Source organism: Pezoporus flaviventris, unplaced genomic scaffold (genome assembly GCF_033815535.1).
Source record: "Pezoporus flaviventris isolate CSIRO_AGI_PZ_B2104156 unplaced genomic scaffold, CSIRO_AGI_Pfla_v1 ptg000045l, whole genome shotgun sequence".
NCBI lineage: Eukaryota > Metazoa > Chordata > Aves > Psittaciformes > Psittacidae > Pezoporus > Pezoporus flaviventris.
Window position 1 is genome coordinate 28245853 of NW_026892593.1, and position 14792 is coordinate 28260644.

The following is a 14792-nucleotide window of genomic DNA, read 5'->3' on the forward strand; positions in this document are numbered from 1 at the left end:
ACTTCATCTGTCGTTCAGCTTTCCCTGTGCTGTATCAGAATCAGTGTTAAGCCAAAGGCCATCTGTGTAGCATTCAGTGTTTTCTGTGCCTATATCCGTACTAGTGAATTAAGTGTGCCTGAGGCTAATTGACACAAAATGGCTTGTGCCCACATTCTTAGCCCCAGAATGGGATAGCTATATCCAAATTTACTGTGGGAATGATCCCCTGACCAAGGGTATCTTCTGAACAGTGCCTTTAAATTGCTGGAAAGAATGCTAATTGGCCTGGACCGAAAGGGTTTCGGGTCCTTTTCTAAAATATGGTAGTAAAGACAGTTAGTTTCCATGCATGGGAATGCTCACAACGCAGTTGATTTTGCCAGTGATGATATGTAGCCTTTACAACTTAAGGCACCTAAATCAATGCTACCTCTTCATCATCATCTCTAAATTTGTACTTGGCTGCATTCTCGGAAAACACTGGGATACTCTAAACCCTATAACTACATGTTGCATGGTGAAAAGATGTAAAATTAGTCATTATTGTTTAAGTTTCAGTCTGGTATGTTTGTGCTTATTTAAAGCATACAGATATTTTTAAGTTTAATATTTCTATGAGGGACAGACTGCATTATTGCATTCTTTATTGCAAGCTAATTTCTGTTAAGGTCTTGAGATAAAGGACTCGTTCCCAAGGCAGCTTTTTCCTCTCCATGTAGAACTTAAAGAATTTATGTTCTATTGTGCAGAATCCCAGCACAATCTCTTAATCAGATTTTTTTAATTCCATTCTCACTTTTTCATTAATGTTTGATCCATCTGGTAAAGTGTTCAAGAATTAATTAATTTTCATGTTTGTTTGATTTACCACATAAATAGGGACATGTAAACTAGTACATTTGCTTTGATTATATGGTCAAAGTGTGGAATATATATTAGCAGAGAAATTGTGAATAGATTTAATTGCAGGAAAAGACTGATTGTAATATGAAGGCAGAAAAGCACAACTGTTAAACTTGCCAATTCTGTGCAGAATGTAATGATGAAATTACAGCTACATGAGCTGAAAACTGGCATGGCAATGTATTTTTAATAAAAACTTGTAGATCCAGTAAATTTGAGAAACAGCCTGTAAGCATTAGAAATTAGTAAATTATATATTTTTTTTTATTCTGTGCTTTTTGCTTTTATTTAGTAACTCCTGAACAAGGCTGAAAGAAATACTGTGAAAATGTGGCTGAAGCAATTGACGAGATCTAGAAAACCTACTTCTAGACTGCTGTTTTCATGAGATTTAAATCTACAATTACTGTTCTCTTGTATCATTCTAATTACCAGGTTTCCTATGGGAACCTTAGTAGTGCTTCTTGTCAAAGTAGTGCCAGAATGTAGCAGAGTGTGGATTAATAATAGGCCAGGGAGAAAGGACCATTTCCCAGTAATTAAGATAGCATTTTGCTCATGTGGAGTCTGGGCTTCAAAGCCTCATTCTAGAAATGGCTGATGTGTTTTGTGTTAAGAGTGTTTGAGTAACATGCATAAGCAGCATTTCTGTTGGCATAGTTATAATGAAATACACAAATATGAGGTTTGTTTGTTTGTTTTTTTTTTTAGTGTTTAAGTCCCAAGAGTACTTTCTTTTCACTGCAGTCTAAAAAGCATGTGATATTCTAAATTTCAGAAACACACTAAGCTAAGTATTTGCAGTTGAAAAGAAGTTATGCAGGTCTTTGCAAATGAGACAGTGGTTTTGAGTAAGTGTATAATTGTAGCTGTAAGTATGTGATGTGAGACCATTCACATGTTATGATATTTCACTAGATTAAGCCCTTTATAGGACAGATTTATTCTTCATAGCCAAGAAAAGGTGACTGCTACCTTCTGTAATGTTGTAGATACTTGTGTTATTTATAGTGGTTTGAGAGACCCACAGAACTGGAAATTCTTGGTAAATTCTTTTCAGGGCATTATTATTGTGTAAATACCTTTTATTTAATGGCTATGAGGCAGAAAAGTAAAGAAAATACTCTTCTCAAAAAAACAAAACAAATCCAAAACAAAAAACAAAACAAAAAACACACCAAAACCCAGTCTAATTTCTCTAAAGAGATTAATTCCCCCACAAGGGAATGATTCTTAGTTCTGTTGTGCAACCATCAGTCCTCTTTATTTCCATACTCAGTAATGGAAATGTAAACTAAAGACAACAGGGAATTGCCTCCTTAACTGTAAGTAGTATATGGCCAGTTTGCATTCTGAATTTGGGGGAAGAGCTAAGACTCAATTGCCATAGGAATTTTCTCTTTAGTAAGATCAACTCTTCATCAGTGCACTGACAGAATGTGGTTCTGCTGTAATACACATTGTTGGCTTCTCTGCCTTCTTTTGTATTACCTGAAAAAAACTCCAAAATTTCTCTAATTTGAATTTCAGAATAGATAAACATGAGAAGCAGCGGGCAAAGGAATCTATACCTATTTATAATACATATAGTTTTCTTCATATAGTTCGTTAAATATTTCTATGTTGCTTATATAGCTTTGTAGAGTCAGTAGGGCATCTAGCCAATTTAACAACTACTGTGTTCACCGTTCTGAAAATCACACAACTTTGTACCCAATGTACATTAAATGTGTACGTTATTTTGCATTAAAGTGTCTTCATATGTAGTTGTTTGTCTCAGAAAATACTTACGGAACACTTTGGGTGTTTTATCTGCGGAGGTCAAAGCCAATGATATATTTAATGTACTGTTTGTTCCTAATCTTGCTAGCAACTCTTAGATTTTTGGCCTTAATACTTGGCAAAATCTGAGTTACTATTTTTAATGGAAGTCCTCAGCTTTAAAACATGCTGTAATCTATCACACTGTGTAGGAACAATAGCTTTGTGTTTTCTGGGTTTTTTTTTAAAGAAATACTTATTATTTTATGTGTATATTTATACATATATTTAATTAAAAATATTTCCTCTATAAATACACTTACTAGATAAATACATCTTTTGCTGTCAGAACACCATTAAGTCCTGGTATATGTTTGTGAAAGAATGCATGTAAAGTGATTTATATTTTAGTATTTACGTTCACACTTGGTGACCTAAATAGTGTGCATGGAATGCATGTTCTGTGCAGACTCTGTATTAGAACACTCTGTGTATAATTAATGCTAGGTAGGAAGCTGTATCTAGTTGAAAGTTTTATCGTTACTGTATCACAGTACATCTGTGGTGGATACAGGAATACTGATAATTGTTGTAGGCACTCTTAAAAAATGGTGGCATCTGGGATTTCGGTGGCTGTCTGAAACTAGATGATCAGTGTGGGTGATAGTATAATACTGTGACTTGCTTTGTGCACATGCCCACTGTGATTCCCAACATGTGGTACCATTTGTATTAGTGCATCTTTGTGGTTCAGATATTCTTGTGTTCAGGCAGTGTGGGAAAACCTAAGTGGTACTGTCAGCTGTGTCTCAGAGAAACTGGTTTCTCTAGAATACGTGAGCATGTTATGGAGATAGCAAAAATCTGGAGGATTCTGGTGTTATGTTTTAAGAGCTAAACTCGGACTGCAGTGATACTTAACAGACTTGAGCTGGCGTCCCAGATGGCAACAGAATGACTATAATATTAGTAAGATGAATACATCTGGGAATTGCCTTTGTTCAAAAGTTAATTCCCAGATATAGACTGGAGAATTAATACTATTAATACTGGTACAGCTCAGATATTCCTAGATGCGAAGCCCATGAGATCTACTGAAACAGCTGCTGAAGCAGTAAGAGATGATGCTGGTTTTGAATTGTTTTTGGCAAGCAGTGAGAATGCAGTGTGAGAGTTAGTCCTGGAAAATAAACGTGTACTGCAGCTGTGGATCACAAGTGGATTCAGTTTAAATTAAATTTAAACATTAATGAAAACAAGCCTGTAAGTGAAAAATCTTAACTTTAAAAGAACAGGGGTTAATACATTTTGGTGTTAGACTATAGTAGAGCAGAATTTAGTTGCTTAACTGTCAAGACTTTGTCAACTGGGCTCACTGTTTTTGCTGTGGAAAGACCTTCCCATATCATCCTTCTGCCAGGTTTGTCCACAGGATTTAAGAATGGTTAGAGGGAAGTTAAAGGTAGAAGTAGGAGGAGGACTAAATTTTCTTTCAGCTACTATTTTGACTAACAAATCTTCAAAGCGAGGAAAACTTTTGCCTTTTATTTTAGGACTTTTTCCTCCCACCCCCTCTTTCTGTAGCAACACAGAGTTTGTCTCTAACTTAGAGACCGTCAAAATAGGTTTTCTTCTCCTGTTCTCAGTTGTGCAGTGTATTTATTCAGAATATGTTGGAGTTCCTGGTGGTGCAGTTCCTTCAGAAGCTTGTGGTGCTGTCCTGCAGCCACCCCAGTCTTTTCAAGTTGCACTCCAGCATATACACTTTAGTTGGCTAGCATATGGCTTCTATTATTTGTGTTCTGTATTGGAGCACTATTAGTATGAAAGCATAAAATAGTATCTTAGTTTCTTTCCTGTTGATGTTCCCATAGATGATAAGAATGTATTTTCAGTGACTTAAGAATTAATGTTGTGTGTTTGTTTTCTTAAATTACATATCTTGCCTTACCAAAGATTTAGAATTTCATGAAGGCATGTATTTGGTTTTCTTCTGTTTGCAAAGGCTTCTTGGTAGGTTAAGAATTTTTAAACCAAATTTCAAGCAAACCACAGATTTGACCATCTGTCATGTAGTCTCACATGTGTTACAAAATGTTGTTAATACATTTAAATTCCAGTTTATCCAATCGTAGTTTGTATGTGGTTCTGTAGAAAGGTCTTGGACTAAGTTTAATCTGCACAGGGTCTTCTGAGTTTGCTCACAAGCCTCCTAATGCGTGACAGAATGTTGTCAGGGTGTAGGCTGGAGCGGTGGAGTCTCCGATACGCTGTATATGGTCTGATGGGGCCACACAGGAGGCGATTCAAGAAGAGGTCAGCCCAGGCAGCAGGACAGTGTTCTGTGAGCACACAGTGAAGCACCGGCCAGATGTTTGAAAAGCACAGCTGTTGGAGTTTGGTACTCATCTGGCAAGCTGGCCAAATACAGTATTGAGAGTCTTGATTTGTCAGCCTGTCTTACTAGGAGGTTGCAGTAAGCCAGAAATCAAACAAATACTGCTGAGAATCACATGTGGAGTGTTTCACTGGGTGCATTATGTGGGATATTCAGTTTCTGTGTTAGACAATGTGAAGATGGAAAAAACACAAACATTGTTTAGAAGGATTCAGCTGCCAGCATCAGTTCTGACAATAATTGGATGTAACTGTTGGATTAGAATTCATGGTGCCCTCAGGGCCAAGGAAGAAAGCCCTGAAAAGATTGCTGATAACACTGGCAAAACGCTCAGATGTGAAATAAAGTTTGAGGCAGCTTGTTGGTGTGTGCTAAAAGTTGGAGCAGAGCCTTGAAGCAGGTTGTTGAGTTTGGCATTTCCAGGAACTAGGTAGGATAAGCCTTGGGACAAGGGTTTTGTAAATGAACATCTATGAAATGTGTAAGTGAGTTAGGCATTACTTGGGGCTGCTGCAGCAGCAGTTTTAAGTTCTAAAGCTGGAGTTTCATTCCAGAGTGTGGCACCAGTCAAGCCACGGTTGAGTGGAGAGTCAAGTTGTAAGCGCTTTGGCCCTGCTGAGAAACAGCCTTCTCTGTCATTAATATACAGCCTACTGTTAGGCTTCATGAGTGGATCAGATATTCAAGTGACTGTAGCACGCATAGATGAGTGGTATAGGACTATAATGGATTGCCTGATAAACATTTTGTCTTTTTAAAAAGGTTGCAGCTTTTGATTTGCACCAGTTCATGAGTTGTCCCTTGTGAAGAACTTGACGTACAACTCGGTAAGCCATTTATGAGTACTGCATGCATTAGGGAGGAAATTTTTACAAGGGTTTGTAGTGACAGACCAAGAGGATAATTTAGATTAGATATCAGGAAGAAATTCTTTACTGTGAGGGTGCTGAGACACTGGAACAGGTTGCCCAGAGAAGCTGTGGCTGCCCCATCCCTGGCAGCGTTCAAGGCCAGGTTGGACAGCGCTTGGAGCAACCTGCTTTAGTGGAAGGTGTCCCTGTGCATGGCAGGGGGGTTGGAACTAGATGATCTTTAAGGTCTCTTGCAACCCAAACCATTCTGTGCTTCTGTGTTGTTGGAAGCCTTTTTAAGTTCAAAGTCTTAGAGTAATAGGTCATTTTTTATCTTTTTTTCTTTTGCTACCTCCAGTATTTTTTAGTTACTTCTTTTGTTTCACCAGAGCATGGATCACTGTTCTGAAAATTTTCTAGTTTGCATAGCATTGGCACTAAGAATTCTGTAGTCCTTCAGACAGGGCAAAAGTCATGTTCGATTAGGGGCAGTGAGATGCTATGCGATGATTCTTACTTAGGGTGACACAAACTGCAAGATGGAGTAGTGTGAAATCATTATTACAGTAAGGATTTTGTCTCATGATTGTCTAGGATGTTGTTGTTAATAGGATTGCAAATAGGGGAGGGGATGCAAGGGAATGAGCAGGAAGACTGTCTCATAATAGAAGGTGTTCAGGCTAGCAGAACGAGTGCCATTTCATGTTGTCAGTCCCCTCCTAATAATGCTGCCAAAAAGACAATTTCAAGAAAGATCAGGTAGAGACCTCTGGTAGGAATGGGACCTGCTTGTTTCTCAGCTGAGTACAAAGATAAGGAATTGGTAGTTGATGATTGATGTCTGTACAGTTTTGTCAGGAGTGGCTTAATATATATTTGGCAAATTTACTGTGTCCTGGTATGGGGAGCAAAAATACCCCAAAATCTCCTGATGTTTTATACGCTTATGTAAAATAAGTTGACAAATACTAAGGGAGTTTGTGGTAGACTCTGTATTTTCACTGGGACATCATAGTGAGCTAAAAGTCTAGATGTTTTTTATTGGTTTTTTTTTGTTGGTTGATTGGTTGGTTTGGGGTTTTATTATTATTATTATTCCAATTCTCCTTTTTTTCTGAGAAGCAGATTTAAAAGGTACCAGGAATGTTCCTGAGGCCCTAGTTGATGTTTTGTGGCATACTGCAAGCCCATTCAGGGCTATTGTTGGTAGTAAATTCTATATGCCACTAGCTGTACCTAGTGTAGACTCCCTTTTATTAGTATTTTCTCACAAATATCTGAAAACAAGTCTGAAAGCAACTTGGCTGAATAAAAGCTTGGTTATCTAAATAAGTACTTTTAATGGACAAAAATATTATTCATCTTCATAGAACTTACTTTCTCACAGACTTGAGTGGAACAAAATGACTTACACGTCTTGTTCCTCTAACAGAACTTCAGTAATATGTGAATTAGCTTTTCAAAAGGATACAGTCTTTTGATTTCCAACTCAAAGGATCCTTAAAGAGTTTTCAGAAAGCATTGAAATCACTTGCCCATCAAAAATAGCCAGCCTTCTCGTGTGTCTGGTTTCCCAGGTGTTTTCCCATTTTTTAGTACTTTGCATAAACTGCAGTTCTAGCTGTTCATCAGGTGTGTGTGTGGTGTTGGTTTTGGGGATGTTTTGTTACCTATTAGGTTTATTTCAGAGGGTTTTTTGTAGGGGTTTGGGGGATTTGGTTGGTGTGGTGGTTTTGGTTGTTTGTCTGGTGTGATCCAAGCTGGAAGGCAGGAGTGGCTGTAAATTAATTGGTGTTGTAATGAGAAGATTAGGAGACTGAGGCCTGTAGTGTTGATGCATACTGCCTGTGACCTTGCTGAAGTAAGGAAGCATTCTGAAATCCTAATACCCTTTTTCCGTGATCAAGGTATACTTTCCTAGTCTATAGCTACAGATCTGAGTTGTTTTGAAGCATGAGATTAGCCTATTGTGATTATAATTTGAGCTTTTGCACAACTTTTTCAGTAAAAAGCTCCATTTATTATTAAATTTCTTGTATCTTTAGAGAAAGTCATGTCTTTACAGTAACTATTCTGCTGTTTGCATGGTAGCTGTATGCCAGACTGGTAAGATTAGAATCTAAGACTAGTAAAGCTCATTTACAAGCTAATTTACAAAGCTCCTTCTCTATGTTAAAACTCCAGGTCATGCATTCTCTCTGCAGGAAAGAAAAGGAGGGTTTGGAGGATTGAGGTCTGTACAGCTGTCTGTAAACAGTTGGTATTTACATAGTAGAAAGGAATCGTACTACAGCAGTCTATTATGGTCTGATTGTTATGGCTGAAATTCAGTGCTACAGAGCTGTTAAATGTGATGGATTCAGAAATAGTAAAACATCTCCCTCTAAACTAGCAATACCTTTAAAGGGAATGAGTGTATGTGTTAGAGGTGGGGAAAGTATTTCTATTTGAATGTGGGTTTGGGGTTTTCTTTATTGCTGCTTGTCTTTCCGGGGTGGTTTTCTTTTAGCTTTTATAACTGATGCTTTGGGGTTGTTGGGGCTTTGTCTTGTTGTTTGTGTGTTTTTCTCCTCAGCAAATTTAATTAATTTGGTGTGAGATAGGAAAGAGGAAGTGTTCATTGAAGAGGTGGAATTTTGGTGAATTGAATAACGACAAAAAGACCTAAGAATTTAAGAAAGTGAAGTTGATACTTGCTTTGGCATAGGGAAAAATTAGATCATCACTTAAGGTTGATATGAATCCTGGTTTCCTATGGAATCTTCAGCAAGACATTTGTAAGAACTTTGTGAGATTTGTCAATACTGAAAAAAAATTACTACTTTTAGTTTGCAGTAGTCTTTTAATTCATACATAAAAATTTTCTGCTCCCTAAAATTTCATACTCAAACCAAGTGGGAAACAATGTAATTGTTTGGGTTTGGAGGGGGAAGAAGAAAAGCAGATTTTGAAATGTCAGAGTTTTTGTGTTTGGCAGAACTGTTCTAACACATTTTAATAAAGTAGGTATTAGCAGAGGAGCACAATATTCATATTGTTCAGCTCTCATGGCTTTAATAAAAAGCATAAGGTTCAGTATTTGTATTTTGAAGTACAGAACAACATGGATTATTTTATGATATATAAGGGTTCATGTTTATTTTTAATGCTTAAATAGCTATTTGTTCTTGGTAAAATGGACAAGTACCAAAAAAGATGGTAATAGATTTGTGAATGGTATTTTGAGTAGTAGATATGTTTTCATAGATTTTTACTTATTCAATATTCTTACGAAATCTTATATTCAGTAATGAAAGTGGTTTATGCTAAGCTTGAGCTTTGACTTAGACCAGCAAAAATATGAGGAAATAAGATCTAGTAACAACATTCCTGAAGTCCCTTTAGACAAGCTACAGCATGTAGCACCTGCCAGTGTAGAAATGGTACATGCACATTATCTTCTTGCTGTCCTCAGCTGCGTGCACCTGCTGTTTGTCCTGCATCAGCTCCAGTATTCATCTGACCCCTAGTCAGCTTGAAAAAACAGTGGAAAGCTGGCATAGAATCCTCTTCATTTGTGAAATGAACTCTTCGAGAGACTGGGTGGTCAGATGGAAGGAAGGTCAAGCTGTCTCTGAGCTATTCCTTTAGGTCTTGATCATAAACACCCTTTTATGTAGATTCTATTCAAATTGATTGGACTTACTCATAGATTTGATTAATACAATTCAGAACTTTGTGAATGTCGTATCTTTTCTTCAACACGTTTTTTCCTCAATTTCAACAGCTTTTGGTGATCTCATAGGAGCACAAAGCAAAGCATGTGTTCGTGCATGTGCAGGAAAGATCAAGTCTAGATTTTTAAGTTTCCTTTTCACTTGGTAGTTTTGTGAAACCATCTTTTCAACATTGGTCATCTCAATTACAGTACAAACTCATTCAAACCATGATGACATTGATCACAGATCCAGTGATTTACTGAACTGTTTGAAAGACAACAAGCAAATGCTGGTGGCTGATAGAAGACCAGGCTTTTTTTGCAGTGAGCAAAACTCAAAAACCATTTTAATTGTTATCATGGGTCAATTTGGACCAGAGTAAATTGGAAATACTGTGATCCTACATACTGTTTGACTTGCAAACAGTTCACGACTGAGTGTTTTCTTAGGATTTTAGAAGCCACTATTGAGTTTATTTTAAAATCCTAATCATTAACGAATGCAGGTGGAAACTTAGCCTGCCTCAGTAGATAAGACACTGGTATTTTTTTCAGTTTGTAATCACTACAACAATTTTCGTGTTCAGAATGGTGAGAATAGAGAAGAGATGCTGCTAAGTATGTAGGTGTACATAGTTCAAAACAAAGAGCCTTCAATAACTTAAAATACTTTCTAGGAGATTTAAAACCATGCGTTTCTAGCTTTCACAATTGTCAATGAGTGTTTTATTCCAGGAAACCATGGTTTTGTAGCTGTGTTAGAGTATCTTCAAAGCTATTTTGAGAAACCAGTACAGATACACTTTAGAATGGAGTCATGGGACACATAAGATTGCATGGTGCATTATTCATCAGGCATTCTTTTTGACTGTACACTTGAATGTTTGGTTATGCTACTATAGCTTCATGCTTTTTAAAATCTTTTTATCAGTTATGTTCCACAGTGTGTGTATTCCTCTCTTCACTATTACTTTTAAATTGCTTAATCCCATGCTATATTTAATCTCCCATGCAGAGCTTGAGCATGGCTCACAATTGAGCTCCAACATGCTCTGTAGTGAGCACACACATATATATTAAAAAGAAGCCCCACTTGTGTGTTTGTTTTGTAAGTTATCCTACAGTTTTTAAGAAGTTCTCAAGTAAATGGTAATATGGAAAATGGATATTATCACATGTAATCTTTTCCTGTGTGTGTGATTGCCGTATTTAGTGATGTAACGTTCATTTGTGGAGTACTTAACAATGCATTGATATTGGAAGGAAATGTGGGTTTTCTCCTTAAAAACTAAAGCTTGAATAGCTGAAAGCAGATAATAAAGCAGAAGACAGCCATGGTATTGCTTCTCTGATAAAATGCAAGAAGGAAATAAATAATAAAACAGTTATGTAAATACTTAGGCCAGACTCTCTAAATAACCGTTTTAATCGAAGCAAAAAAAAATCTTTAGAAGGGAGTTGCACTGTTTTATTTCCCACCTTGGAGTAATGTCTTTGCTAATATGCTGAGAATCACCTTTTGCCATATAGAAGCTATAGATTGTATTTGGTTCTAATTTTGGATATAATAAGGTAAAGGAAATAAGTGGGATGAAAGAGTAAAGCAAGTGTAGTGGAAGAGAGAAAGTAGGATTTAAATCTAAAAACATGGATGGAGAGTGTTGAGCTGTGAGTTTTAAAAAGTTAAAACAATTTTATAGGTTTTTACTTCTCTACAGGTTTTAAATTGGAAGCTGATTTGTATAAACAAGGACTTTGAGTTTAAAGATAAAAGCCAATCATATTTAAATGTAGTTTTTAGTCTGTTAAAAATCCCTAAAAGCAAACGATAATGCAGGGAAGATTTTTGCTGACTTCTTAAGTCACTCAAGAGTCTATGTAGTAAGGAGGGGAGTGTATCAGTGGTTCACATGCGAGTAACATATATAGTACTTTGAATATCCTGAACACTATTTAGACATGAACCATAGTTGCATGATACAGTACACTGTGATATGCCTTATTAATACTGTGGGGGTTTTTTGTTTTCTTTTTATTTATTTATTTTCTTAACCAAAATGTATGTGCTAACATTTTAAAGGTATGGCTATGTCACTGGTACCTCACTTTATGAAATAACTACTAATTCAATGCATCTAAAGTATTCCCCAGAGGTCAATAAAAACACTGTTTTATTAAGATCTTTCTGATTAATTATAATTTAATGACTTGAGTGTCTACTAACAAAGAAAATATACCAAAAGCTTTTTTTCCTCATATATTAAGTATTTTTAGCATATACAAAGAGGAAGATAAAGGTTTTAAATTATTTCCTGATGATGCAATATTGCATTATGATTTAGTTGACTCGATATTGTCAGTTTCCAGCACAATGAAAGTTTGTAAATTTAGGCAGCTTTGTGATCTGACAGAATTTCATGACGGGTTTTGCAACTGGGTATCGGTGTGAAGTTAAACCTACAACAATGGGCCTTTTACGTTGACTTTATGTATTACAGTGTGGAGAGTTCTGAAAGGTACCAGTTTTAATGCTAAATTAATTGAGATAATTTACTAAGCTGACTGTTTACTTTTGGTATATATCACTTCTGCACTTGCAGTCCATTCTGTGTATCAGCTTGTTTTTTCTTTTAAGAGGTTGAGTAGTCATTAGTTGCAGCCATGGCTCAGAACTTCTGATGCTGAATTTTGCTGCCCTCAGTATCCCTGACTTCTCTTCCTTTTGTGTAGTTGCTAGGATTTGGTATGCTGTTTCTCTTTGGGTAAGGCAAAAAGAAATGAGTATTGTTCTGGACTTGACCCCAGTATGTATATTGGTAACCTGAACAGAGTAATTTTTATGATGCTTCCACCTATGGAGTTATCTTGGGTAGCAAAAGATGATTTGGGAAAAATGGACTTAGTCACAAGATGGCTCAACGGATTGCAGTTTAGTTAGTGATTGTTGTTGAAAAATGTGAAGAAAATTAATATCTAAATCCATTAATTCTACATACCTATATTTCCTGTATCACCTAGATGTCAGTCTGACCCATGTTCTAAGTCCTATACCACTCTAAGGACTGTTTCCAGTAAATCTTCATGTTTGTACGGTTTTTACTTTCCTTTGACTGTTCAGATCTTGAAGGATGAAGGATTCAGTTGTACAATATATATTCAAAAGGTTTTTTTTATTTTTTTTTTTTATTCCAGTTATCTAGAAAAGTATGAAAAAGTCCATCATTTTGGGGAGGAGGACGATGAGGTACAACCAGGCAATCCAAAGCCACAACTTCCTATTGGTGCAATTCCAACTTCCTATAACTACCAGCAGCACAGTGTGTCAGGTAAATTTTTGAGGAAAAAAGTGCTATTTTTTTCCATATATATATATATATGTGTGTGTGTGTGTGTGTGTGTATGTATGTATTTTGACAGGCTACAGAGATAGTGTGTAGCTAAATTTATAACATCATTGAAGCCTTTAAATCTGTAGGCCACTCAGGTTATTCATATAATAGAGACCTTTTCCTCTGGAACCACAACAAAATAAATATGAAAATCCATAAAGTATTTCTCTTCTTTACAAATATTTCTTTCTAATTATCAGGGCTGAGTAGTTACTTGTCTAGAAAAAATATACCTTGAAAATTCGCAGGGTTGTTTTGTTTTTCTGTCACATCAGTCATTTCTCTGCAGAGCCCAATGCCTGAATTGAGCATGTAATTACTTAAGCTTTAAAATCTGCAGAGAAAGGCACATGTGTGAGGAGCCAGAATCAAAACCACAGTAATTTAGAGACCAAAATATTAATCTTGAACCAATGAACAAATCGGAAGCAGGACTCTGCAGTGGATGTGTAACTTGTTGAATAGAAGGTGACTCCAAACTGTATTGCAATTATATTCAGTTTGAATTAAAGTTTGCATCTTCATAGCTTTTCTTTGAGAGAACATACAGCAGTATTGCATTCTGGAGGTGATGAAGGAATTAATACCCAGCTGGAAAGGCACACAGCTAAGTGGAATGTGTTCACCATTTTGACCAAACACTAATGGAAAAAAAAAAAAGGAATTCTGTAAAACATTGTTAAAAACCCACAGTAGCTTATTAATAAACCTTTAAAAGTTACTTCTAATTCATAAATAGTATTGCTTAATGTATCCTCTGAAAATTAATTTAGCTGTGAAAATGTTTTACCTTTTTTTTCTTACTTAGATTACCTTCGTCAAAGCTATGGGCTGTCTATGGACTTAAACTCACCAAATGACTATAATAAATTGGTGCTTTCACTGTTATCTGGACTACCAAATGAAGTGGACTTTGCAATTAATGTGTGTACTCTTCTTTCAAATGAAAGCAAGCATGTTATGCAGCTGGAAAAGGACCCTAAGATCATCACTTTACTGCTTGCAAACGCTGGGGTGTTTGATGACAGTAAGTATATAACAACATTTTTGCATCAGAGGTTCAATACTTGTAGCATCTTTCACAACTGTTAATAATTAAAATGTTTATAATTTATTGCACTGTATTACACTTAAATCTAGTTTTTCTTTTCGCCTTGTCCACAGCTTTTATCAGACAGTACAAATACCTTGTACATTAGATAATTTAATACAGTGATGTTGAATAGTTCAGTGAAGTGTTACAAGTAGCTTTTCAGTGATAGAGTTGAATTGTTCAAGATGCCCAAATTTACAGCATTGGATTTCCATCTGCCTGTAGTGTATTACTGCTTTCTTCTGAATTCATAGGGCCAAGCTTACTTTTCACAATTCTCATAGCAGGCAGAAATTTAAAAATTAAAAGGGGCAGTCTGAAAACAAGGACCCACAAGGCTTTTTACCCTGATACTCATTGGACATTCAGCTGGAGCGAAATTCAGAATAAAAAACTCAAGGGATACAAATTTAAATCTGAGTTTCAGAGTTACAAAGATTTTTAAAAGAGCCTTTTCCATAAAAATAAAAAAAAAAACATTACAAGTACATAAAAGAAATTCTCCTGACTTGTTCCGTGTGACCTTCATGCCAGATTGTTCCTTGTTAATTGCTTGTTTGTCTCTCTGTCGATGAGAGGGGAAAAGAAATAAGTTAACCATCCTAAAATCATAACAGCCATAGCTCCTGTCTCGTGCTAGTGAGGAGGAGCTGTTTACTGGACTTACGTACTGATGTTTTTAATTTAACACCCCACCCCCCCCAAAAAAAAAAAACAC

The 14792-nt window shown here is 36.2% G+C and overlaps 1 protein-coding gene across 2 annotated transcripts in view; it reads left to right on the top strand.

Moving 5' to 3' along the window:
* Positions 1–14792, top strand: part of ARID2 (AT-rich interaction domain 2) — a 106112-nt gene that overhangs the window by 48682 nt on the left and 42638 nt on the right. For both annotated transcript variants that reach the window (XM_061467800.1, XM_061467799.1), the window contains 2 exons: positions 12785–12918; positions 13790–14008. In XM_061467800.1, the coding sequence (XP_061323784.1) occupies positions 12785–12918; positions 13790–14008 (353 nt within the window). The remainder of the gene's footprint in view (positions 1–12784; positions 12919–13789; positions 14009–14792) is intronic.